General features: G+C 43.6%; 1 protein-coding gene across 2 annotated transcripts; it reads left to right on the forward strand.

The window, feature by feature from the left end:
* The first annotated feature begins 635 nt into the window (after window positions 1-635).
* LOC118285280 (ubiquitin-conjugating enzyme E2 E2) lies at window positions 636-27,830 on the forward strand. 2 transcript variants are annotated; one of them, XM_035608802.2, is made up of 6 exons: window positions 636-861; window positions 2,262-2,445; window positions 3,412-3,462; window positions 19,742-19,874; window positions 24,734-24,881; window positions 26,986-27,830. In XM_035608802.2, exons 2-6 carry the CDS (start codon window positions 2,270-2,272, stop codon window positions 27,081-27,083), a joined length of 606 nt encoding a protein of 201 aa, XP_035464695.1. In that variant the 5' UTR covers window positions 636-861; window positions 2,262-2,269; the 3' UTR covers window positions 27,084-27,830. The 2 variants fall into 2 exon arrangements, with proteins under 2 accessions (XP_035464695.1, XP_035464693.1); XM_035608800.2 differs by having other exon boundaries at window positions 639-820.
* Window positions 27,831-27,898: the final 68 nt, after the last annotated feature.

A 27,898-nucleotide genomic window follows, 5' to 3' on the forward strand; every position in this document is an offset into this window, starting at 1 on the left:
TCCGGCCTCCGGTTGGTCGATAATATTGTGTTCGCCCGGAGCTTCAGGTATTTGTTGCACCAAAAACAGACTATTTGTGTTTCAGTGCAGCAGGTATTGGTGGTTCCAATCCCAGTTGTGATTTTCCTGCTCTGGCCCGAGCCACTAACCAGGGTCCTCGGTAGGGGAGTCCGACGCACTCACCACTAGGCCAAAACCAGGGAATTGCAGCGCATTTTTTTCAGCGCACACAGAACCGATGAGGAAATATTTGCTGTTTTTTTTTACAAAATGTGTATTGCTCAAAAATCGCTTACTGCCCCTTTAATTTTCCGGACCAGGGACTACGTCCATTTTTCCATTCAGTCTTTGGTCTGGACCCATGGTGCCCTTTCACCTTGAAACAAGGGAGGAGGAGGGGGGGACATTTCCTGCACATATGTACCCCTTAATGTACACCCACAACCCTGGCGCGCTTTTTTATAGAAACCATCAAAATATATCCAACAGAACCAATGTCGTGTTTGAATGAAAAAAAGAAAGAAAGAAAAAAAAAGGAAGGTGAAATTGTAATTAATTCATTAGGCTATTATCTCCCCGGCTACTTCTCCCACAACCCACGGGCACGAGCAGTGCGCGCGGGTCGGGAGCGCGCATGGAGGCGGTCCGGCGCTGCCTCCGTTTTTTTTTTTTGTGTTGTTGCTGTAATCGCTTTTCTGCTGCTACCTCCAGTTAAATAGCGAGGACGCGGGCGCGAGCAGACGGCCGTGCGAGGCGATACTTTCTGTCGGTGCCGTGGGATTACGACGCGCGATTGCAGCATCGACGGCCAGCCTGCCAGGTAACGTGAACACACGCCGCCGCTCGTAGATCGAGCGAAAAGTAAGTGGATGTCCCGTGAAAAGTGTCGTTTTCCAGTGAAGGAGGAGGAGGAGGAGGTGGAGGAAGAAGAGGGAAGGAGGGGGGGGGGGGTGGTGGTGTGTGGGACGAGCCTCCCTTTGTGCAGCGGCAGGGTCACTGCTCTTCGCCGCATAACGTGGACACTCCAGACGCGCCGAGGATCCGCACTTTTCTTTCCTTCTCTTCGTTCGTCCTCGCCCGCCGCTGCGCTCGGCCCCCGGCCGCTGCGCTCGGCCCCCGGCCGCTGACCGTCCCCCCTCAGCGAGCCCGGCAGGAACGCCTTCTTCTCTGCGTATTTTCACTGAGTTTGAAACACAGAGGCCTGTTCCCCCCCCCCCCCCCTCTCTCTCTGTTTAAATACCCCACAGCGGTAATGTAACGACCCCCCCCCCGGCCTCGTAACGTTAGCTAGCTCGCTGTAATGTTTACGCTCGCTTTTGTCGGGCGCCTCGGTTCCAGCCCCCCCCCCGTCGACCCCTATTGTGTTTTTTCTTTTCTTCCTATCCCCACAATCGTTGACCTCCCCGGCTTCACTCAGCAATTAAGCGAAGTCCGATGAAGCACGGCCATCTTTAACTTGTGTCGGGGCTGGGGGGCTCCTCATCGACCCCCCCCCCCCCGGCTTCTCCGACGGTTACCGAAGCGGCTTGATTTCGACGTCCCCATCATCGCCGTGAAACGCCCCCACGGGAGAGGCCGACTGTCCGCCACCTCGCCACCCCCCCCCCCCCCCCCCCCCCCCCCGACGAACTTCTCACCCACCACACGTCTTCTGTCCGTCTGTGGTTGAATCACACTGTTCACATCTTTGTCGTGACCGTGGCTTTGTCGTCGGGCTCAATGTCAAACGCGCTCCCTCTTTTTTTTTTAAATTTTTTTCTCTCTTCTAATCTGATATTAATTGTGGAATACGTGTGTTACTTAAAAAAAACCAAAAAACCCACACAATCACACCGAAGGGCCTTTGTGTCCGGCTGGCTGGGTCATAACATTGACCCACAATCATATTCAACCCTTTTATTTCCGTGAGAATAAAAGGATGAATCATGACACAGGTCAGCAATAGGCTGTTTAATCTGGTCTTATAAATCAAGGCCATTAAATCCACTCACATAAAGTCTTTCAAACTGTTAACCTGTGATATACAACCACGAGAAGCTCATTAGCTTTTTATATTCTTTTAAACAAGGTTGCTTATGCGTATACTTCACGGGTTTGACAAATGTCAAATCTGGCCTTGACAAACATCTTTTCATCAGCACGCATTTTTAGATTTATGACATCAGGCCTGCCTCAAACCTCAATGTATTTGTGGTGATGATGGCACTGGCGAGCAGCCTGGACCCCACACCGTCTTTAACCAGCCGTTCACTTTCCCTCAGGGCCCACGATGTCCAGCGAAGTGCAGAGACCGGACGACAGCCCCAGCACCAGCGGGGGAAGCTCGGATATCGAACAAAGGGAGTCGGTACCGCCGGAGCAGGAGCGAGAGCAAGCACAGCCCAAAAAGAAGGAGACCAAGATCTCGAGTAAAACTGCTGCTAAACTTTCAACTAGTGCCAAGAGGTAAAAAAAATAAAATAAAATAAAAAAGCCTGAATCTGGCAATGGGGAGAAGCGTTCACATAGGAGTTAGTAACTAAAGGCCTCTCCCCCTTGTGCCTTAGGGGTGTGAAGTTATATAAGTCCTATACAGACATTGTCATTTCAAGTAGACAGTAAACCAAACAGAAAGGACGGGGACTCTCGCAGCTCGGGCACTGGGGTGTCGTTGCCGTCATTTGAAAGAGATATTCCCCATTCCAGCCTGTTTGTTTGAACAGGTTTGCCTCACGAGCTCTGCAGCACTCCTCTCTCCCTCCTACACCGCCGGCACTTACCTCCACCCTGTCTTAGCAGTCTTGCCCCCCCACACCCCCCAAAAAAAGACTGGCAATGACAGAATTATGCAACCGGTTGAGCAAAGGGTTGGCTGAGGCCGCAGAGTCTTTTTATAACGGCGACTGATGTTATGAACATCTCTGTGTTGTACGTCTGTGCGCCGCTTTAAAGCCCTTTTGGAGTCCTCTCAGCACAACGGGGGCTGTAACGTCGAGAGGCTTCACCCTTTGTCTCGAGTGCTGTGGTAATAATGTGAATGTGAGTTGAGCGGCACGTTTGCACTCGGTTGCCCCTTCGCAGTCTGAATAGTTGGTTTTGCGTGGTTACCTGCTGCAAACGATCAAAGCCCGTTCTTTGATGTTGCTTTCAATGAGACGGATGATACGATCTGAACACTTCCTTCGCATCGTTTGTGTTATATTTGAGCTAAAGTCATGAAGTTTTAAGACTTTGTGCCTTTCACATGGACGGCAGACTCGAGTGATGACATCTATTTGTAGTCTGCGCTGCTGGAAATTGTCTTTTTATAAAATGTGCTGAAAGTGCACAAAAAATTGAGTACCTCCTCACACTGGCTACAGAAATGCCTTCAGCCTTTGTATATTTTCCTTTTTAAACATGGGTTTTAACTGTAAAATGTTTCTCTTGCAGGATTCAGAAGGAACTCGCAGAAATAACACTAGACCCACCTCCAAACTGCAGGTAAGAAGGCGTCATCCTTTCAAACCGGTTCCCAATTAACTCACAAGCACGCGTGTGCAGATGCTCAGGCAGTAATGGATGTCGACAGCAGAGATGTGCTGCTCTTCAAGGTTCCTTGTCTCTTTAAAAAAGGACGGCCGCGCCGTAATGCATTCACTTTGGTCTCGCTTCCCATAACGCTGCTGTTTGTGTGTTTTTGTTTAAGATGGTAATCTCAGGTGAATTGGAGCGAACGTAGCCGCGGCCGTCGCTGCACAATGCACACAACGCAGCCGTTTGTTGAAAGCGTAGCCTCTTAGATCACAGTGCCACGGTTGCAATGAAATGGTGGAAAATAAGAGGTAGTGTGATTTTAAAAACCTGTTTCGATTCTCGTGTGGTGTCCCCCCCCCCCCCTCTGCTGGGGATTTACCACAGACAATGGTTATTGTGTGCTACTACCGCAGCTCTCAGCCCCTTTGAGGAAGAGATATAGTCGCGGGCGAGCGGCAGACCACATGTGCATCAGTCTGTCTTGACGTGACAAAAAGGCGTGCCTCTGGGATGTGGCTCGGGAGCCAGCGTTTATTAACGTAAATAACACAAAGTCACATTGTCATCGACTACAGGCTCAGTTTATCACGCCGCAATAATTACTCCCTGAATCAGCACTCGAGCGCAAATGAAGAAAGAAAATGGAGGCCGATCTTGAGGACGCTTGTGGGAGATGCTGATGTTTTACTGACCATTTCAGTTCGACCATATCCGTTCATCTGCACCTGCTTAAAATGATTAAGTAAAACGGCTTTGTGTGACTCATCTGGCGATTTTGGAATTACTGCGCCCTAGACGGCCTTGTTTATTGCATGAATTAATCACCCCTGCTGGGTCTCATCAGAACCCCACCATCATTAACGATAAACATTGGGCTAACCTTTTCATTTCCAGCTCACAGCCCAGTTTTGTTATGTACCAGAGGCTAAAAGAGATGTTGTTTTCCTCGAGGACCATAATCTATTTCACCAGATTATGTCAGAAGATGACTGAAATTTGACAGTCATCTTCTTAGTGGGGAAGTATAGTTGCCTGGGAAACAATTAAGCTTCTTCAAGATAATCCTTTTTCTGTGTGTGTGTTCCCTTTTTTTAATGCTGCAAAACGATATCAAAATTTAATAATGTGTTTTCTGTGATGCACTCAAACAGATTAGCGGTCTGCTAACAATAAAGGAGAAAGGGGGTGGGGGGTGGGATTCAGATGCATAAACCACCAAATTTCTCATGCAAAAACCATCACAGCACCATTTACACCCTGGCATGAATGAGCGACACATGCCGCAGAGCTGGTGTTGTCATTTGTATGCCGCGCGCTTCTCGCTCTCAGCCAGGTTAGCCTGAAAGGTTATTCATTTCATTCCCCTCGACAAATGCAGTCACAGGCTGTTAGCCCCCTTCAGGAGTCGCGTTTAAGAGATTCACTTGGTTACATTCGACAATTGCGGCCGCAGCGAGGCCAGTTGATGAATGTTGTCACAACCGTCCCTCGGCCGAGGAGCCCCCCTCGCCACTTTGTCCTGGTCGGAGGGAGTTTTGCCACCCTCATCATCTTGTTAAAATCTGAAATCTCCTTCGCCTCACCTAGAGTCTCCTCAGCAGAGCCTTCAGCGCTGTGGATTGGGGCTCATGCTGTAAAATGGAGAATCCCTGCTCTGTGTCTGTCAGTGTTGATTCGAGCGAAGAGCCTGAATTTGCCATTTAACGCCTTGGAAGTTGAGGGTCTAATTTAGTGAAACATCTGAGGCAGGAGGTGCTCACATCCATCGTCAGGTCACTGTGTTATAGCCCTCAACTTCAGACTGTTGTTACAACAACCCATTTGTGTAGATAAATCGCATTGACTATGAAGAATCTGTAACATCAAAGTTAAAAACGATTTCTATGCAATGTGAACAAGCCAGTCATACTTTTAGTGCTCTGTCACTTCTTGGAAAACGCAATCAAGCATTTGCATTTGTCTCCACGCTTCATCTCACTCTCTGCTCTGTGACAGCTCGCTTGTCACCTTGGCAGTTGTCATACATTAAACCAACAGGAACATGTTGAAACCCAAGAGGATTTGACATGGCAATTATTCTCACTGTCACAGCCTTCGAGTGTACGCGCAGGCAGCTTGTGCTCGTTCACCTATTGATGCAAATGAAGCCGCCTTTGAAGGAAACACTGTTTTCCCGCTTGCTCGTTTCACAAATAATGCAATGATCCGACTGGGAATCAAAATTTGATTAGATGCACTAAAAAGAGGAACATGACAGGCTTTTGAGTATAACTGGATCATCTGTCTGTGGAGCAGTGTTGTGCCTCTGCACAGACGGTGAATAGAAGAGTATGACCCACTGGGTGTGTTTTTAATTTTGATAAGAATATTGTCTCTTTTTTTGTTGTTGTTGACATTTATGAACCAAAACCTCGAAAGGTCACCTGGTCATCATGATATTTTCTCTTTCTGATACATTATCTTCGGAGATGCTTTAGAGTGAATTCCTGGCATAATGGATCCAACAATTTTCATTTTTTCATCATCAAATTTTTTCTCAATTTATCCATTAATTGTTAAATGTATGAAAGGTTACAAAACAGGGAAAAAATTTGAGCTGCAGCTGTTAATCGATTAATAGATTAGTAATCAATTACTAAATTAATCGCCAACTATTTTGTTCATCGGTTCAGGTAGTTTTTCTGGAAAAATTTCAAAGTTCTCTGATTTCAGCTTCTTAAAGGTGAATATTTTCTAGTTTCTTTGCTCCTCTATGACAGTAAACTCAAAACCTTTTTGTGAACAAAACATCATCTTCTGGTTTGGGGAAACAGGATTGACATTTTTCACCATTTTATGGACCAAATAACTAATCGATTAATCAAGAAAAATAATTGTTAGTTGCAGCCCTAGAAAAAAAAGGCATTCAGAGTTTGTTGGTAGCTACTGTGTGTAATTAATGTTAGTTTGTTTTTCTTTAACAGACGAATGGTGCATTCACACCAAACATGAAGCAAATTTTTCGTGCAATGCCACTGCATATAAAGTCTGTGCAAAAACTTAATGACGCGAAAATTGCGCGATTTGAAATAATGAACCGATGCGATTTTGCCAAAGCCAATTAGCGTTATGATTCTGCCGGAGTCACTGACGTCCGCGTCCAAAAAAGAAAGGGCGAATATTCGCGGATTATCCTGCGGCCATACTCAAAGGGCCCATATTATGCTCCAGGCACCTTTTCAGCCTGCCTCCACGTATATTTGGTTATCTGGGGTGTCTGCAAGCAAGCGAAAGACGGCAGCGGGCATGGCCAAGCTAGACTCGCAGCCGGCCGGCGGAGCTCGCGGCTACCGGCCGGCGGAGCTAGACTCGGCCGGCCGCGAGCTCCGCCAGCCGGGATGTCGTTAACGTTCTATCGCCCAGCCCCTTGTGCGCTGTGTGTAATTATGGAGTACGTGTTCGCTGGGCCTCCCGGGTCTCTACGTCGTGTATGTGCCTTGTCACGTGCGGCTGTTGTCATGGCAGCGCAACGCCGTAGTTGCGCAGCAGACCCGGGGAGGAGCGAGGCGGAGCTTTGCAGAACACGAAAGGGAGGAGGGCGAGGATTGAGCAGGAAAGCGCTGGAATCGACCGTAGTCTCACAGGGCTGTTTATACAGAAAGAGGAGGGTGCTGTGTGGCTTGATCCTTGAGGTGTTTTGACATGGAATGGCAAAGACATATAGTCCACACACCTGAAAACCAATGTAACTTGTGTAAAAGGGGCCATAATATGGGCCCTTTAAAACTATTGCTAATTCTCATCTACTGATTAGTTTCCCAATTAATAAATGAATGAATCTTTCTACAAAATGAGGGAATATTTAAAAAGAAAAATGTCCGTCACAATTTCCAGAAGCCAGAGGTGATGTCCTCAAATAGTTGATTTTGTCTGATCCAAAACTAAAAATATATTCCGTTGAAAATGATATGAAACCAGGTAAATTATATAAATAGTTCCAACTTTCCAACATCTTTCTCCTCTGTTCGCTCTGATTCACTCCAGTCACAGAAATACTCCTTTCTGCTTCTCAGTTAATCTTTTCATGACCCATTATATTTCCTTTTCGTTGAACTGATTGTTTTTGCTCGGGCTGTTGTGAGTTGATGCTTTTCCTTCCTTGTAATGTTGACCGACCAGACGGCAACATTCAAAATAGAAATCCAAACAAACACACCCGTACGTTGTCGCAATATCACCTACACGTGATGTTCTTTGCAGTTCTGCACCACTGTGCTGTTTGATGTCTTTCTCCTCTTTTCACAGATGGACAAACAAACATTACATGTACAATAGAGTGAGAGCGGAACAATGTTCAGCTGCTGAAAACATAATAGTTAATGTCAGATTTTGATGTCAACCCATGTGAATCCAGAGAGAAGGGCTTTTTATTTTTTATAAAGCTGCTATTGTTCACTGATGTTCAGCAACCACAGCAGAAGAGGCAGAGGCGCCGGTTTCTCCTCCAGAGGCAGCTTGAATGTAATGCAGCCACAACCCAGGGAGGATTTTGAGTAACTAGTTCACCCCTCTCCTCCGTCAGGTCGTCACAAGTCATTCTGGGAAGTGGATGTAGATAAGGCTGAGCGAGAGTTGATACAGCAGACGAGTCATTTGCAAACCTTGATCACAAAATATCACCTCCTCCAGTGCTATGAGCATCACAAACTCAAAGCACTTAAACAGTGTGTAAATATACAGACTCGTGCTCTGCGGCTGCGTTTTTTGGTCTGAAAGTGCAGAAACTTTTGGAAACGATGGTGGTAACGTCCACGTTCACTTCCTGATTGGGGCTCATCAGTCACAAGGTGTTCTTCACTGATTCGTTGCCCTTCTGCTAGAAGAAAACAAACAAGCCTCAATAATTAGTGGTGAACATGGATTATAAAATAAGTGTTGCTGACCTTGTTTTCTTCACTGGCAGCTGTTGTGCAGTTGAACTATTAATTCTAAAATACTACATTGGCCTAAATGCGCAGGAGGCAAGCTATTATGTGTTACAACCGCACGTGCATGCCAAGTGTACACTTATAGTCACACAATTAGCATGTTAGCATGTGCCAAATTCACACTACACGATTGCTGGAGTTGCAGCAAAATCAGAGGACAATCAGCTCGCGAATCGTCACTCGATCGCTGTGTGAACTAGCAACGACGCGGTCAAAGACTCACCAAGGACTTACCAATGTCTTTCAGATACCTAGCAGGCTAAATATCTGGACGTGTTCGGGAGCCCATCTCCTGTAGTGTGAGCTGTAATGTGACATGCAATGAGTGTGTCAACCTGGAAATCCAGGGGAGAATCTGTAGCATTAGCTGACTATCAAATGTCAATCCTTGTCTAGCACAGCTGCACTACGTGGCCAGCCTTCGGAACAAATCGCCTTCTAAGGTCTCTGAATTTTCCCAGTGTGTTGTAATGCCTCTGTGATGCCCAAAACGAAGCTGTCACTCCCTGATGATATCATGGGAGGGAAACGGTCTTTTACCGAGACACACAGACACACACACACACACACACACACACACACACACACACACACACAGCTGGCCACTCCATCACATGCTCGCTGGCTCAAAGCTTTGACAAGAATATTTATCTCCGTCACCATCACCGGGTCTCACCAAGGATCGAGGCTCTCGTCACCATAGCTTCTGACCTCTGCTTCTCTTCTCGCTGATGGGATCATCTTCATGTCTGTGGTGGCTGCATAGTTTAGTACGGTGCCTCCGGGGGATTATGCTGGGACACACCCAGCATAATTTTTCACAGCGTTACCATTAAGCGGGGGGCGGGTTATAAATATTCATGAGGAGGCGTGGGGGACGGGGCTGGAGGAAAGGAGGGATTAGCTCTAGGAATACCTCCTGGATATTTGAATTGATCACTGTATTGTGAATGGCCACTTCAATGGATTATCGTGGCTAGGATCTTTTGGGATGTGGTGTCAATTTGACTCGAGTCAAAAAAATTATGGCTTCATTTGACCTTGGATGAATCGGCCATAATCGATGTCTTGTTTCATAATTAGTACCTTTATGAATATTGATGAATGATAGGAACCCATCTGTGTCTGATGCTGGCGTGTTCCTGACCCTTTAGGGGAGCTCATTGTCGTTGACTGCACGATCTGAGAACCTGCAACTTCAGAATCGCTGTGTTCACCAAGCAGAATAAATTAATAAGGGGTCAAATTTGCAATGTTGCTGCTATGCATATCAAACATGTACATAAGCATGACACAGGGTCAGAGACGATTTTGACGACGGTTTAGGAAAATGTACCCTTTTTAAAGTTGATGAAATGTTTGTGAAAGGTAGACTAAAGGGAGCAAATGCTAATACTCAATAAAGCGTGATGTTCATTTAGCAAATTATCGATTTAGAGTGAAATAGACAATAAAGCTTGGTATGCATCGTATTGTGGATACAGCGTGATTGACAGCTAGTACCGTCCAGTTGTTCCGATGCATGTTTGCATGTAAAGGTGGACGCGCAGTGGACGAGCTCTCAGTCAGACCCACCCCACACTCGTCCAAATATGGTAACTTCTGGTCTCAAAGGACAAGATGGTGCTGACCAAAATACCAAACTCAAGGCTTCAAAACGGCAGTCGACAAACCAATGGGTGACGTCACGTTTCAAAACTTGGAATTTATGAATTTTGTGCATTTATGCTTAGGGCTGCAACTAACGATCAATTTTTATAATCGATTAATCAGTCACATTTTTTCTGGATTAATCGATTAGTAGTTTGGTCCATAAAATGTTGTTAAATTGTGAAAAATGTCAATCGTGTTTCCCAAAACCCCAAGATGATGTTTCGTTTTGTCCACACACCAAAGATATTTAGTTTACTGTCATATAGGAGCAAAGAAACCAGAAAATATTCACATTTAAGAAGCTGAAATCAGAATGAGCCAATTAATCGATTATGAAAATAGTTGGAAAATAGATTACTAATAATTTAGTAATCGATTAACTGTTGCAGCTCTATGTTTACATTTTATGTTAAAGGGTTTATTTTCAATATTATTTTCAAGTTTTGTATTTTTGGTTGTATTTGTTTTCTTTTTATTTATAGTTATAAGTTCATGGTTAAACCATGAAGCCATCTAGCCTCATTACATTTTTTTGTCATTAGGCTTTGATAACAACATCTTAGGATTATATATTGGTATCTGAAATTTCTTACTCCCTAACATTGGTTTTGGGCATCTCCCCCAAAAATCCACATCAGTCAGTATTTCATGTTGTTTATTTGCCAACATGTACTGTAAATGTACATTGTAGGGAAATAAAACTGCTCTCAAACGGAGCACAAGGCAGGGAGAAATATGCAATATGGAAAAACAGTTTTCCCTGAAGATAAATAAAGATGTCTCGGCCTCGCACTGGAGCAGAGGGACATTACAGCATACAGATGGATGGTGCCACACTGGCTTGTGCTGATTTGTTATGGCCACCATTCTCCTAGTGCACCTATGAAACATCTGCTGATAATAATTTTTTCTTGCCGAGCAAACCAATCTGCCCTCATTACCCCCCACCCCACCCCCCCATTTCGCAAAGTTTTGAGTGGAAAAGAAATAAAGCCGCCCCTATAGAACGAGAGCAACATATGTTCTCCTTCCGACACCGGCCGGAGTTTAACTTATCCTTAATGCTTTCCACCGCGGCACTTGTTTGACAGCGAACACAGCCTGCCTTGATTCATGTGTCATTGAATTCTCAATGTCCTCATTTGTGAGGTAGTTTTCTGGCAAACATTTGTCCACGGCGTTATTAATGGGTTTGTGGGGAAACCGAGCGCGAAGCACAGCGTGTGGACATTTTGTGATGAGGTGCTGCCTCCACGTCACCTTTTTCACAGAGAGGCTGTTCAGGTCATGGAGAATGACTGAAGGATAATGCGAGGCACACAGGAACTCAAACAGAAGAATCTTTTTTGGCAGGCGAACAAATACACTAACAAAAAAAAAGTAAACAATAGCTCTGAGATCCCATTACCCTTGTGACTGGGATCTTAAAACCCTAATGGATTTCCCTGCGGAGTCACTAATCATACTGTTGCTCCTGCCAAGAAGATTTAAAGTGTCTTAATGACATATTTGCGGTCTAGGGAATGAAATGTTAACACTCTTTATATTCTGTGAAATGGCAAAATGAATAATAACTTCCTAAACAAATGCCCCCTTTCTCTGTGCTGATTTGTTAAACCACAGCTTTAAAAAAAAAAAAAAGTTACATTTCACTACCTGCAAACCTCCGGGCTAATACGGTGTCATGGGAATAGACCAGCAGCGTGTGAAGCCCTGCAGCAGATCTGGCAGCTCAGCTTGTTCTGATCACTGACCTTTTGGTAATAAGTCCGATCCCTCGGCCACAGGGCCAAATGGCTGCGCAGAGTGCTTTTCTTGTGGAGAGAGCAGGGAGGCTGAGGAGACGGCCTCTAATTACGGCTGAATGCACTTTTGTGCAAGGCTGTGAAATTAAAAAATATTAACTTCGTACTCTCGACTAATTTGGTTCTCAAACTGCAAGAGACTGCAAGAAGCTGCAGTTTTGTCTTGGAGGCAAATCAGTTTTTTGGGGCGGTTACCTCTCCTGAAGCATTGTTCCTGGGAGTCCCTGGCCTGCAAAACTCACTTGCATGTCAGCACAAATTCTAACTTGTTTTATTCAAGCAAAGCAAATGTTGATAATTACCCCTCAACGCACGCATATTTTTGTACTTTTATGTTGCAGAAAATATTTAGAAATCACCACATCAGCTGAAGCTGAAATTGGTTTAGTCTGAGGTCAAATCTTTAATTTTTTTTATCTTGGCACTATTTTATTATCACTATTAGTTGTTGTGTCATCCTTTACCCTGGGTACACAGCAGAGCTCTGTGTGCTAAGTGATATTTTTTATGACTCATGATGTTGTGTTGTTTCCTTTATGTAGTGCCTGTGTATTATGGTAATGATATATGCCCTGCATTATTCATTTTTAGCCACGGGCAAACATTTGCACCGCATCAGTCTGCATGCAGCATCTCGGATGCGGAGAAGAGGGAAAATTGCCTACCGCACCAAAATATCTGTTGTACCTCAGAAGAGTCTCGCAGAATTAGAAAGGAAGGCTGCCGATAATAAACAGACCCCCTGCTTTATTTACAGCTTTGTTATCATGACTTTAAACCCCCAGCGAGGACAAACTTCCTGAGTGAAAGGCCACTTCTGCAAACCTCCCTCTCAAAGTGCACTTTCTCACTTCCATACAGACTGCTGTTTAGATTGATTGAGCCCAGCACGCAAGGTTTTCCTTTCCTGTGAGAATAAAATCGCGTTATACGACTCGGTGGGAAGCATGCAGCCACCTACTCAAACCATTTCCCCCATCTCTGGGTAAACCGTCCGGTCAGTAATTGCAGTATTCATTGTACAGATGAACAATAAAAGGCTTGATTAAAAAACAAACCATGTCATTTGAGACAATAAAGACGAGAGAACAGAGGAAGGAGGAGGTGTCACCGTGCCTGTTGAGCTGCACAGTAATTGGTCTTGGAGCTCTTTCACGGTCGGTGGGGGAAAGAAGATTGCTTCATTAAAGTTCCTCTTCTGATAACCGCAGCAGCCGCACTGATAGAAAGGAGGATCTTAACTGAATGACAGTGCCATTAGGGAAAAAAAAGGCACCCGTGGGGGAACCGACTGGAATGGCGAAAATGCAGATAATGGCTTCATTTGTGCTTTGCGGTATTCACACGCTCCAAAACATTCTGATTCACATTCAATTATTGGTTTACTCTCCTGTTTTATGTATCAGCCCCTTGGTGCAGCTTTTGGCTCAGATGCCTATTTATCTGCTTACTGTGTGACAAGCTGCTTTACAGACACACTGAACCATGAACCATGATTTGAAGTTTTGTTTTATGCTGTGATATTAAAGTGACATTCTACCCATTTAATATTTGTATCATCTTTTGAATTTTAAAGTCTAGGGATGCACCTATACCAGTATCGAACATCGGGTCCGATATTGTGCTCATGCACTCGTACTTGTAACCGTAAAACGACTTTGATACTACAAGCGTAGGCGAGGATGACTCAAGAAGACCAGACTGCAAACTATGAATATCTGATGAAAATAAAAAATGTTTTTGATCAGTCATTGACATAACTGTAATGGTATTAATCCAGAACAACTACGGTACCGGGGGCAACAGCCCATCTACCGAATCAAATCATATATACTCAGAGAAATATATCTAAATCAAACACAAAAGCTGGCGCTGACGATCATAATATTTAATGCTATCAGCACAAGCAATACAGCATATGAAAGCTGCGACTCCCCAAATTCCAACGGAATTTTGTTTCTTTTCGTGCAGGGGCAAGTACTTATATCGGTACTCTGTATAAGCAAGTAACCAAATGTAAGTACTTGTACTTATACTTGGTCTGAATAAAAGTGGTGTCGGTGCATCCATATTAAAGACTCTTTAGACTTAGTGTGTGTGTAGTTCCTCCTTTGATGGAGCAAACCAGCTGTGGTCAGCTTGGATTCAGCTGGTCACAATGGTTTCCCCACCAATATTTATGATGCTAAAAAAAATACATATCCATAGAAACTATTCATACCACTGTTGCAGCTTGCTGTCCATTGCGGGAACATACTTGAAATATTTTACGCTCAGTAGGTTCCCAACAATCATATTGTCACCCAAAATTAACACGGTACTCACAACTGCGGCTATTCATGGCAGCAGAAATGCTGCCTGACATTTTTTATTTTTGAGAAAAAGAGGTGAAAGAATGACATTTGACATAATTTTCACTTTGTGGTTCACTTTTATAAGGCTCTGAAATTTCATAGATTCCTCAACACCAGGACAACTTCTCACACGGCCTTGTCACGCGTGTTAGTTTTACATAACCAAACTACAAATAACGATTTAAAAACGAACATCATCTGCATTTTCTTTTAATCGTGGACGATGAAACCTTCTCTGTATTGGTTGCTGCCGATGTGTTTTCCGTGCTCGGGACAGCCTGGCATGAACATAGTAAGTAAGAGGGAGGCTCAACGTTTCTTTGAAGCCTCAGTGGTGTATTCTTTAGATCTGTCTTTTACGGCCCTTTGCTACCACATCGTTATTTGAGGCACACAAGAGTTTTTGTTCCTGCCGTTTCCCTGCGACTGTGGTTTTCACCCTCACATTCTTTATTAGTGGTTGCTCTGTTTTCTTTGATGTAGGAATTTAGGAATTCAAGTTTATTCCAGTCTGTCATTTTAACTTGCACCGAGCTCTCCTGAATGATTGGAGATTGAGGGTAGTTTAACAAAAACTAGAATTAAAAATTCTTTAAGAACTAAACCCCTTTGAATGTAATGAGAGTAGATAAATTCACCTGTGAGAAGCACAGGCCTATCTCACGACTACATCTCCTTTATTAACTTGACCTGAGCCCTGACGTCTGTGGGAATTGGCTCTAGGTGACAATAACCATGAGATAGGTTAGCGATTTTGTTGAGATTAGCTCAGCTGCCATGCTGCAAGATAAAGGTTATCTTTTGGCAGTGGCACCAATCTGCAGATTGCACTGTCTATGAAATAAGGCGATCTGAATGATTAAATGGGCAAAGGACACCCTGGTCTCCCATACTGCATTGTATCATGGGAAGAAAAGGTCATTCAATATATATGGAAATCATTACTGTCTGTGATTACGAGGCACGACATGGATAGTCGTCAGGAACTGAGAATGAAAAGTAAAAATGACCAAGTAGGTCTGCGGTACAGTGTCGTCTTCATATTCCACGAAGAAACTGTTTTTTTTTAATCCTCCGACTCTGAAAACTGTCTCCGTGGAGTCTCTGGGTTTCAAAGCGTCCAATCTCTCTCAGCCTTGTGTGGAGCGATGAGGGAGAAACAAGGTCAGTGTGAGATGCAATTACTCCACTCTCCCACAGGTACCAAAAACATGGCTTTATGACTGAATCGTGCTGAAGGTACAATCTGTTGTGCAGCTGTTATTTCTGTAAAGAATAACAAACTTCAGAGGAAAGGACAAACCTTGCAAAAAGACCAGTGTGGGTCTGTGGTTATGCCCAGTTTTGGTGCTCTGTTGCAGAGCGAAGCAGCCCATCTGTCAAAGCGGGTTCCTGCATGAGCGTAATGTCTGAGGACAGGGCAGTGGCAAGATTCTCACGGACACCCGCTCGCTAATGTATCCCCGACCCCTGAAACAATTGACCCAAATACTCAGTGAATCAAGGCGTTTGGCTGATGGAGCACTGCAGATGCAGTTTTGTGCACACAGAGGTTATTATTACTGCAGCTTAAAACAAAGCCCATAAGGAGCACTGTTGCACCAGTGGACGTCATGCGTTTGTGCAAGGGAGATGTCTGCCTGAGCACAGAAGTGACGTTTGATATTTATCTGGGTGTTGCTCCCAGTTTTTCGAGGCTCAGTGTTAGAATATTGTCTGTTAGTTCTTCTTAACACCTTCGTTGACTTGACATCGGTTCAATAACACTGGGTTTTCAGAGAATACCAATTAGCAGCCGTGCATGAAAAGAGAGTCCCTCGATGTATGAAGAAATAAGTCTGTTTCATTTGCAAAAAAATGTTAATACCCAGTATTTACTATCAATTATATTTTAGCTGGAGAGCAAAATATTCTGCAAAGCTTTTAACCAGGGATCGAGGAAACATAAGCCATTAAATCCTGACATTAACCGGGCATTCATTGAAAAGCTCCATGAAGGGGATCTCACGCAAACGTTCACCGTCACTGCGGATCTGCAGATCACTTGCCGTGGCTCAACTGGAGCTCCTTGCCATGGTCACACCGCTCACCTCTCTCAAAAATGAATGGCCGAGCGAGAGACTGTCGAATCCTGAATGAGCTGGCCCTCAACCAGCTGCAACAAGAAACCACAGGAACGCCCAAGCCAGTGGGGGGAGGAGGTCTCCAAGCAACAGCCAGCGGTGGCATGCACATTCAGCTATTGACTTAGCCTTTATTCGGAGCCCTTGTGCGGTTGTCAGATCCCCTACAGCAATCTCTCTGCTGAGCGAGGACCTCTGCCATGGCTGGTCATCTCTATCTTTCCCCTGTGTCTCAAGTTATTATCGCCACCTTCAAAGGAAGTGAGCATCTGCTTCTGTTGACGATGTCTGAATGAGATAGCCGCCACTCTATCTTTCACCGCGGTGTCAGGGAAGCTTTTGAATAGTCTAGCGATAATGGGAGTGTTACCTTAAGGTGTGTGTGTAGCACGTGAAATGTGCAAAATGTAAGCACAAGCTTCACAGAGGGAGGATTGCCTTGAGCGAGGAAAAGAAACCGTGCGAACGGTTCTGTCAGCAGCAGGGAATAATGATAGAGCGTTAAGAGAGTGGTCGGGTTCAGTCATCAGCCACATCTATCAATCTAAAAATCAATCAGTCAGACTCACACTACCTAATTACAAGCCCTTAAAGCACTTGTAATCAAAAGCCACATCGACTCGTGAGGAAAGGCAGGTTATGCTCAAACTGGGCGAGTTTGCGCGACATGTCATCTGACCACCGCTGATGGCAAAAGTGTTTATGGCTCCGCTGAACAGACTCATTCAAAGATGGAATGAAAAGCCTGCTGTCAAAGAGAGGGGTGATTATTTAAATATGGGCATAAGGGTGAACATTTGCTGAAAAGGCATTTTCCACTCACTTGTTGCTTCAAAAAGTGATAAAAGTAATGATTCAAATTATTTACTAAGAAGTGACTCACCTGCCTATTTTTCTCACGTCCACTCTGCTGGCCAAAACTAGGCTTGCTTGACGCATGCCTCCTCTCAGGCTACATCCACACTACAACATTTTCATTTTAAAATTGCGTTTTAATACAAAAACAATCCGCCGAAGTAATCAATGTCCATACTAACGCACCTGAAAACACATCACTTTCCCCCGTTTACGTACACTGGGCATGTGCGTGCCGATGTGAACGGGAAAGAGATTGTCTACTCTGCAGTCGGTTTCTTTGTTACGAAAAATACAAATAATGGAAAATGGCAACGGTGAAAAGTAGTGACAATTTTTATCGCAATATAATTTTCATCAACAGCAATACAACATGGTGAGGAGGTGTAATACATGTTTGGTCTTAATGTTCTTCCTCATTATTTGCTGTTTAGAAAGTGTAACTCTCTGCCCATAAAGATGAGTTTAAAACCCGAAGCAATAATCAATCTTTGAACTAATAATGTGACATTTATCCTGATAATTATCGATATTGACTGATCTGGGAATGTTGATCATGACATATCACCCAGGCCTGGCCTCAGTTGCTTCAGAAACCGTCGAGGCATTATGATTCTGACACAGTCCGACACAAGATTCTGATAAACAGTTTTATCTCTCGCCACAACCATCGCAAGGTAGACTTAATAATATTTGGAGAATATGTGCATGCATTTATATGATGGGTCACTGAATTGGGATAATACACTAAAAAGCCGCAAATTGGACAAGTTTAGCACTTAGTCAAACAGCCACTGTGAATATTTGTCAGTGCAGCTCTTTGAGTTGGTCATTTAATGGGCCGAGCTTTGGCAGCCGGACATCTTGTGCCCAAACCCCTCAACTTTCAATAAAGTCGTGATGGAAATGTTTTAACCCCCTGCTTGAGTTTAACTTCTGTTAAATAACACAACAGGCGACGTTGGACCAGCTGAATATGAGCAGCAGTTCATAATGTGGCTTTCCCTCGCTTTATATTGTTATGACAGGCTTTCCAAGCACAAGCTTCTGGCTATCATATGTCAACATCTGTCTCTGTGTGCTTAGTAATCCTCGTACGCCTGCCAAAACAAACACAACCAACGTCGCTGATACGCCATAATATAAATAAAACATTATCTTTTAACACTTTCTCCATCAACCGTGTCCTTTGTGCAACAAGAAGTCTCCATTTGTATGTCGGAAATTATCAATTACGGCACCACAGCTTTAAGTATTACGATTAAAGAAATGAATGGCAAGTACGTGTCCCGTTCCTATGCACCAACAATGTCCAGCTTTCCTTTTCAATCTTCCGAAGAAATTGTCCAAGATCGTCTTTGTGCCTGAAACAACAGAAGTCCAGATTTCCATGTATTCAGACGTAATTCCCCAGAGAAGAAGTAATCATAATTAGCTAATTAAAGAAGGCTTAAGAGAGGGGCAGTGTGAAAGAGTTGCAAAGTAGATTAGTGGGAATTTTTGCATGTATTGATGCTGAAAATGGAAGGAAAAAGTCTGATGTTTGATTTCTATTTATGCTGAATGATCTGTTGTCCAGGGCTCGGAAGAGCAGAGGCTGCCTTTTGAACAGTATTGTTGTTGGTTCATACAGTCGCTTTCAGAAACTCTCGCACATTATTGGTTTATCCCTCAGTAGAAGTGAGCAGTGATATCAAGTGAGAGCAAAGCCTGTGTGGCTGCAGCACACACACACACACACACACACACACACACACACACACACACACACACACACACACACACACACACACACACACACACACACACACATTTGTAAGCACATCTGCCAGCAGCTAAGGGTTGGTGTTAAACACAATCCCTGGTAATTACATGAAATGAGAGGGATTTTTCATTGTCCATTGCCTTATGATCTGAACATTGTCCTGGTCTCTTCCTCGCTCTGTGCCAACTCGGGGGTCTTACCACAAACAACAGTTGGGGGAGGGAACCCTTAATATGGAAATGGCATTAATTACTGGGCCTATACAACAGATGTGACCTTCAGCCTCCGCTCAGCATAAATACTCATCTCATGAAAAAAAAACAACAACACTGCCTCAAGTATAAAATCATTTTTGCAACGTTTGCAGAGAAGACCTTTTTTATCATGCAGATACATGCTTGTACCGGTTCACTGGTGCTTGTCAGAAATGCCTCAGCAACTCGAACTCCCATGTAGCAGGTAATCTCATTTCCAAATCACACATTTGAAAGATATTCTAAATCCTTCTGAAATAGCCTCGGGGTTAAAAAAAACAAAAAACTCAGACCTCCAAGGCTTCTACATTCTCCATCATTAACTTGTCAGACACTAGCATTTACCACCTCAGCTGCTCTTTTCCTCCCAAATCTCTATCAGCCCCACGGGCAGTTTGAACACCAGGCTGTCCATTCCTGTCTGCGGTGCTGATTAACATATTAACGCGTCTTTTGTTTCAATTTTCTAGCGCCGGCCCCAAAGGAGACAACATCTATGAGTGGAGGTCGACCATCCTGGGACCCCCGGGCTCCGTGTACGAGGGGGGCGTCTTCTTCCTGGACATTGCCTTCACGCCGGACTACCCCTTCAAACCCCCCAAGGTTAGCAGCCAGGAGATTGTTGCTGATAAAATATTTGCATGCTTGTGAATCTGACCAAGTATTGACTTTCTATGCAGGATATGGGAAGCCTGGAAGCTTTAACTGTGTCATTTAATGATGTGGAAAAGATTGAACTTGGCCTGTATTGTTACACACACACTGTACAGCCACACATATTCTGGAAGTCACTTCATAGAGTATATGTATAGCGCAGGATGATTTGCAGTTGTGGTTGCCCCTTGTGGACTGAGATACAGAGCGACATCATTTGGGGCCACATGTCTGGTCACCTGATGAATTATGAGTCCAATATTTACTCTTTTGAGAAAAATATGTGGCCTTTGTGCTGCTCTAGACGCCACTGTGTTCTCTACCAGCTGCCGTCGAAACATGATGCTGATGAGAGTGGCACCAAAACAGGAAAGTTAAAGGGCAGAAAACCGAAACATGAACCGAACGACGCTAAAGTCCACTGTAGAGCCGAGGGGAAAAGGGTGGGGTGGATTTTTTTGAGGATTTTTTTTTATCATAAAACTAGTTATGAACTATGGAAATGTCTGGAAAATTGGGTCCGGACAAGAACAATAAGGATATTTTTGCTCCAAGAAAATAATAACAAGCTGGAACTAAAGCAATCAACCTAAAAATACCTTCACAGTACGAATTAAACAAGCTGTTTTCGGACATGAACTCGTCAGGACATTTTCCGGAGTTTTCCTTTCACACATGTATGACGGACACGTTCACACAAACAGGAACATTTTCAGTTAATTTGATGGCGTCGGGGTAGAGCATGCAGGAGGCAGGACATGAAGATAACTACGTTGTGGAAAGCATTGCTTTTGTTTGCCGTCATCAACACGCCCACTCGCTTGCTGTGAATCTTCCAGAGATTTTCCTGCTGTATCCTCACTCCAAAATTTTACTAGGGGGCTGGCATGAAAAGTTCCAGAAAAATGTCAGAACATCAGTGCATGTCTGAAAGCGGATTAAGACGTCTATCCGCTTTCACATGACATTAGCCAAATATTGTCAACACAGACTGTTTCTTAATCTAACAGTCGGTGGGCAATAATTTTTTCTTGTGGACCTGTGATAAACTGCTCAGGGTTGATGATGACTGCATTTAAATTTGCACTATTGTCATGGTTTTAATCATATTCAGGATTTGGACTTAACTGGTACAAGCGGAACCCGAGTATTCATACAGTATCCAGGTTTTTCATCATCTGCGTGCAGTTGTGTCTTGATATCTCACCATCTTATTCACTAGTTGTATGAGTATCAACATAGACTTTTCAGAAAGATAAAGGAGATTAATAGGCATTGGGCTACCTGAGTTTAAGTCTTTCAGTACAGTAGATTTAAACAAAAAAAGGATTTTCCCCATAATGTAACCCCCTGAACAGCTTTCACTATCAAACAAAAGCAATGTAGTTGATTTAAACTCTGGTTTCTCACTGTATATTTATGAACCAGTCTGTCTCTCCGACAGAACACCAGAGGCTCGTAAACATCACTCACCACAGAGGGGGACCATTGCCTGGTGGCGATGTTGTGCAGGACAATACAAACAAGTTTTATGTTGCACATTCCCTGGGCTTCCACTCACGTGTTGTATTTCAATGAGCAGCGCTGAAGAAGCGTGCTGGCTCAGGTGTGCGTGCTGCTAGAAAAAAGGTCAGATGAGGGGAATGACGGGTATAATTGCATTGTGTTATTTGTTTTCTGTCTCTTTAAAGGAAAATACTTTACGTGACCTCACGCTGACTGCTAAGGTGGTTCTTCTTTACATAGCTACCAGTGCATCGTGATGTGGAGTAAAATCTAGAGTTCTGACAACGACTGGGCACAGGTTTCCCCAAAAAGAGGATACGGCCTTGTTGGGCTTTTAACCAAGATACTGAATCTGACCAGGATATTTGTGAACAACCCGGGTCTTTTGTCAGTCTGTGGGTTCACACAGCTGGTGCAGGCGTGGTCGTGATACGAGTTGGAAAGGAGTGCACATGTGAAAAAAAACAAAACCTGAGAATCAGTGTGTGGAGGTGTGATGTGGCGTGATGTGGTAAAATCCAGTGCCGACAGGTTATGTTAATTACCATAAAAATAGCCTAAAATGAACAGTAAATTTGTGCTGTCATTATTTAGGCTTATTTACAAATCCTTTAGTTTTGTTGTGGCCTGTTAGTAAGTGTCCAGGGGGTTGGGGTCACGGGGTCATGCAGCATCCTGACCTGTTCAGCGCTCGTCCGGGGAAGGACACCTTTCCTTGTATTTATCTGCGGTGCCGTCTGCAGAGTACTCTCCACCAATGTGGAGTGGATGTCATCATTGGACAGACAGACTGTCAGGGCCAGTCTCGCTTTAGTTTGCAGTGCACCCAATTACCCTTTTACTTGGCCTTCATTTTCTCTCCCCTCTCCCTCCCTCTCCCTCTGTCTCTGTTATGCACACCCCTCCCGGTGCTCCCTCGCACTCCTGTCTAGCTCATTCTCCTTCTTTGTGCTGTGTAACCACCAGCTCTGTGGTTGACAGCAGACTCAAACAAATCCACAGGCCCTGGCCCAGCTTTCTGTAGCCAGTGGGGCTTGAGTTTTTCCGCCCCCTTCAATACCCCCTACCCTTCTGACACACTGTGATCTGCAGCCAAACCACCCCCACCTCTGCACACACACACACACACACAACTCTACGGCCTGTAGCTGCCATACACTCCCTTGCTATAGAAATGCTCCAGTGAAGCTCAGTTGCTGAATGCACTTGGGAATTTTGGATCCAGAGTTGACTCGCTTTTAAAATCTCCAAAAAGAGAAACAAAAGCCCTCTCACTCGGTCTGACAAGTTCGCCAGGTGGATGTGTTTCTGTCTCTGAGCCGGGGCCAGCAGAGGAGCACTGTGTCTGCAGAGGGGTGGTGGGGGCGAAGGGGATGTTTATTTATAACGTCCTGCCCTGTGCAATTTCTTTTTTTTGGGGTGGGGGGATGCCAAGGCTCATTAGAGTTTTCCTCTGGAGGGTCGGGGTCAGGGGGGCCCGATGTTGGTGATTGGAGCAGCAGGGCAAACTAAGGTGTCCGGTGTCAGGACTAAACAGATGTCAAGCTCAAATCCAGGCCAAGGCAGACAACATAAACACCCCAGTGGTGGGATGTTGATTGCTTGTAGGGAGTTTTTTAGGGGAACACAAATCCAGTTAACATCAGAGTGTAGACACGTTACAGGTCGCGTTCTGCGGCCGTGTGGTTGGACGACGCTGTTTGCTGTGACAAGCAGAGGAGATTCATTTACAATGAGGTCAAAAGGGTGGTTTTACATCATGCTGCCCTCTGTTGGTTGGTCTAGATTCAGTAGAGCCTCAGACGTGTTCCTCTTTGACTCATGTAAAAGGAGTAAATGCTGTTTTCAATCCAGAAAATAAAACCTAAGTAGTGTAATTCACTGAATGCAATAGAATACAGGGTTTTTTCCCAAGGCATATTTGTGACAAATGGTGTTAAATGTCCCTCGGTGGATCAATCACGCCAACTCCATTATACTGCCACCGAAGCCGATACATCAGTGTTAATGTGAATCAAGGAATGATGGGAGGTGAAGGGCCCATGCAGCCTTTAGCTGTCTTCTTATTAGTTTTCCCAGTTATAACAAGCCTCTCAACCTGCTAGGCTGTGCAGCAAATTGTCTTCCTTCAAGGGCTTAAAACTCATCTCCTGGAGTCACAATTTATCCTGTCCATTTCTTTTTTTCTCATCTATTGTTAACATGCTCTTATCTGAGGTTTTAACAAGGTCATTCATAGCCCTTTCCTCAACTGTCTTTTCTGTCTCTTTTTTCCTGTGATTACACAAATCTAACAGGAAGATGGGATTAACTTCATAAAGCGGTGCTTGTGACCATTAAACCCATTACTGTCGCTTTCCTTTAATGGTGGCACCTTATGTTTGAAGCCTTTTCAGGGTACTGTTGCTCTTAAATAGACCACGAGCTAATGGCCAAAATTGTAACTTCACAAGCCACTTTTGTACTGTAATGTTGGTAGTTTATCTGCAAAGACAGTTGGTTAAAGTAGCAGCTGAAATAATTTGTCATTAATCTCCCCGAAGATATATTCATAGTTTAAACTAGAGCTGAAACAATTAAAGGGGCAGTAAGCGCTTTTGGAAAAAGCTTACATCTGCGAACTTCATGTCGGCTAGTGATTCTGCGTTCCATTTTAGCTCTGAGCTCGGGCGCCGGAGTTGCCGTTCCATTATACCCCAAAACCCGAAGAAATTAGTGACAACGACCTCCGACTAAGAGGGTCGGAGGAACCCCACCAACCCCAACTTCTGAGCTCCGAGATGTAATGGAATGCAGCACGAGTTACTGTTACCCGCTGCATTACTGAACTCTACAATCGTTTTTCACTATATATGCACACATAACACAAGCTGCAATTCATTACAAGACTATTATCAACAATGACTCACTTGCTGTTAGTTACACTGTTAAACACCTTTCCCATATTTGTCCATTAAATATAGATACTGTATTGCTGTTAAGAAAACACCTCGGGAAATGGGAATGTTGCCACTGGGATATTTTTGCGAATATTTTCCAATACCTTTTCTGACATTTCATAAATCAAACACTTAACTGATTTATCAAGGAAATAATTTTTAGTTGCAGACGAACACGTCATCTACACTAAATCCTTTTACATGGGTTTTTTCTATTTACCGAGTTATTGTAGAGTATGTTAGTTATTTACACTTCCAGTTTCGTATCCCTCATGACTGGGGGGGTGTGTGTGTGTGTGTGTGTGTGTTTATTATTTTATGTCTTACCTAAAAAAAATATATATTTTCTTTCTGTGTGTGCAGGTGACATTTCGTACGAGGATCTATCACTGCAACATCAACAGTCAGGGTGTGATCTGTCTGGACATCCTGAAGGACAACTGGAGCCCCGCCCTCACCATCTCCAAGGTGCTGCTGTCCATCTGCTCCCTGCTCACAGACTGTAACCCAGGTAAGAGCCACATCCAGATGCTTCTCCAATTTGACATGTTGTTTATGGATATTAATCATGAGACTTTTGTACAAAGTAGATAGTAGTAGTAGTAGTTCTATTTCTGTGTTACAGGCCAAGTTGCCTTTTCTTTCTCTGCTTCATGTGTTTAATTTTTGTTCGCAAATCTCAAGTTGACACGCAGTCAAATTTAGGTTTCCACTCTATTAAACAATGTATTAAATAAACCATGACCAATTCCAACTCTCGTTGTCCCCCAGGGCCATCTTAACGCTGACACATCTCACACACAGTCCAGGGCTTGAAGTCATAAATAATAAAGCTACAATTTCACTGCAGAGAAGAAGTGTAGTGACCCACACTGAATTCTGAATTAAAAACTAAATATTATCATTTTAACACAGTGTCAGAAAAACAATACCGATTTATGTCATGTACTTTCTTAACTTCGAGAACAAATTCACTCCTACGTCATGAAACAGTGGAGGAAATTGGGCTCAATCTAGAAAATCTGCAATAAATAACTGGTCCAAAATGGCCATTTTGTGATGCGTGGGAATTTCAGGTCGAATATGATATATGTGAGTACAATGGAGGTCGGCAAGGAACAGAGAATTAACCTGTAGTTATCATACGCGCAACCACAACTTCTCTCACTCAATCGCTCTCCAGTCTTTGCTGCTCCTGAGGGGATTTTTTTGCTTCTAATATGATAAACTGGTCATTGATTCAGCTGAATTGGAATCCAATGTAATCCATGTAATCAAGTCTTCTGAAGGTCACCGTAATAAAATGAAAGCTACGTCGGTCCCCCGGGCGAAGCTCTTTAAAGTGGGGAACATACAGTCGATACAGTGAATCTGGTAAAAGGCTTCATAATCTACGTGGTGATGAAAAACGAAAGAAACCATTTTTAATTCATGTGTAATGTTCATACAGTTCATAGAACTGCTTTCATAAAATGCTTGAAGTTGCATATGATAATTCTGTGGGTGATAAATGTAAGATTTAAGAAACATAAAACATTTGTCTGAACACTGAGCTGCAGATTTAGAGTGTAAATCCTTATTGGACCTGCATTATGATCAGAACTCTATTTATTAATTAGTACAGCAGGACTTGGTGAATTTTCAACTTGCTGTACAGATTATTTTCTCTTAAGTCCTGGTAGCACAACTTTTCCTTTCCGTGAATTCTTCAGTTCAGTCTCCAATTCCCTTCTATTGAAGCATACATTCAAGCATGCGTATCCTGTTTTGGTGCGACGGCGGTTTCACAGAGTTCAAAGTTCACCTTTGTTGAACTTTGTTGTTCGTCTGGCCAAAAGAAACACAGCTGCTCTGGGTTTGGAAAGAGAAGTTCTAATTCCAGCATGTTGTTAACACAGAGTTATCAAACTCAAACCGAGCCTGCATCGCTGTCCAAAAAAATTTGGGGGCTCGAACACTCTGATGTAGTGTGAACGCAGCACCAATGATGCTTTTTAAAATGAAAAGGTAGTATTTTATCATAAATAAGGATGAAATGTAAGGAAACAGTTGTGAGACGATTTATCTGCTGTCGACAGAGGAGATAAACCGACATCAGATTTAATTCTTGCTTGTTTTTTCCCCCGATAAACGCCAGAAACCAAAGGCACTTTGATGAGTTGAGAGTGTCGAGGAGTGTTTGGTTATGTATACAAATTTTCAAAATTTTGCCAGCATTGCTTCTTGGCACCTTCCAATGGATCCGACAGAAATACCATTATGACACATCTACCGTTGCACAAGCCTTTACATAAACACAAATCCCGGAACATTCGCACCTTCATGTTACAATGTTCTTTTGCTGGTAGCTGACTACACATACTGCACTATTTTCTACTATTAATATCTCATGTAAATTATTTGTAGACATTTTTCTTATCTATTTTTTATGCAACTCGTATTTTTTTTTTTACATTTGTTTTTTGTATATATTGTATATTTTGTGTGTGTTGTGTTATACCCAATAGAAATTTGCAGTTGCAGAAGATTCAGGTTTTCTGACTGAACTAAACAATCTAACACATTTTACGCTCTCTCTCTCTCTCTCTCTCTCTCTCTCTCTCTCTCTCTTTCAGCCGACCCTCTGGTGGGAAGCATCGCCACACAGTACCTGACCAACAGAACAGAGCATGACAGAATAGCCAAACAATGGACGAAGAGATATGCCACATAGACTCCTTGGCACGGAGCACCCCCCCACCCTCCTTTACCTCTGTCGCCCTTCATCGTACCTCTCTCTCTCTACCTCTCTCTCTCACCCTTAGTCTGTCAAAGCACACTCACTAAGTGCAACGGTATACCTGCCCTCCTATCATCCCCCCCCCCCCCCTCCACCACCACATTTTATCTATCTTTTCTGTGTAAAAAACAAAAAAAACAAACAACAACAAAAAAAATGTCCTTTGTTCCTTGTTGACTTGAAAGCTTCTTTTTTATACAAAGAGTAGATTGGGATTTTTATTTTCCAATATCTGAATGTTGGAAGTATTGTATTGGAGAAAAAAAAAACAACAACACAGAATATTATAATTATCATTCGCATCATCTTCCAGCTATACAGTATGTATTCTCATTTTTTTAGTGGCACCTGGAACAAACATGCAGAATATATGCTTTTACTTTGTTTTCTTGTTTTTTTTCGGTACTTGTGATCCGTATGTTATCTGCATGGAACGGGAAGGTCTGCGTCAATAGATCCTTCATGCTTTTTAACCTCCTCCTGATTTTGTTTGTACTGTATGTATTTTTTCAAAGGCTTTTGAGGCAGACCGCAAAGTATAGGTCTGCCTGTGAAAGAGGCAGGACTTGTATATTTACTTGCTACCCGCCACCTCTGCAATTGCAGAGTGGTTTGTTGTGCACTTGTATTACTGAAGCACCCAATAAAACACACTGTGGTTGGCTTGTGAGAAAACACTCACTCGGCTGTTGTCTGGGATTTGTGTTCGTCTACGTCCACAATTATTAACACCTTCTCAGTGATCCTCC

Source organism: Scophthalmus maximus, chromosome 20 (genome assembly GCF_022379125.1).
Source record: "Scophthalmus maximus strain ysfricsl-2021 chromosome 20, ASM2237912v1, whole genome shotgun sequence".
Taxonomy (NCBI): Eukaryota; Metazoa; Chordata; class Actinopteri; order Pleuronectiformes; family Scophthalmidae; genus Scophthalmus; species Scophthalmus maximus.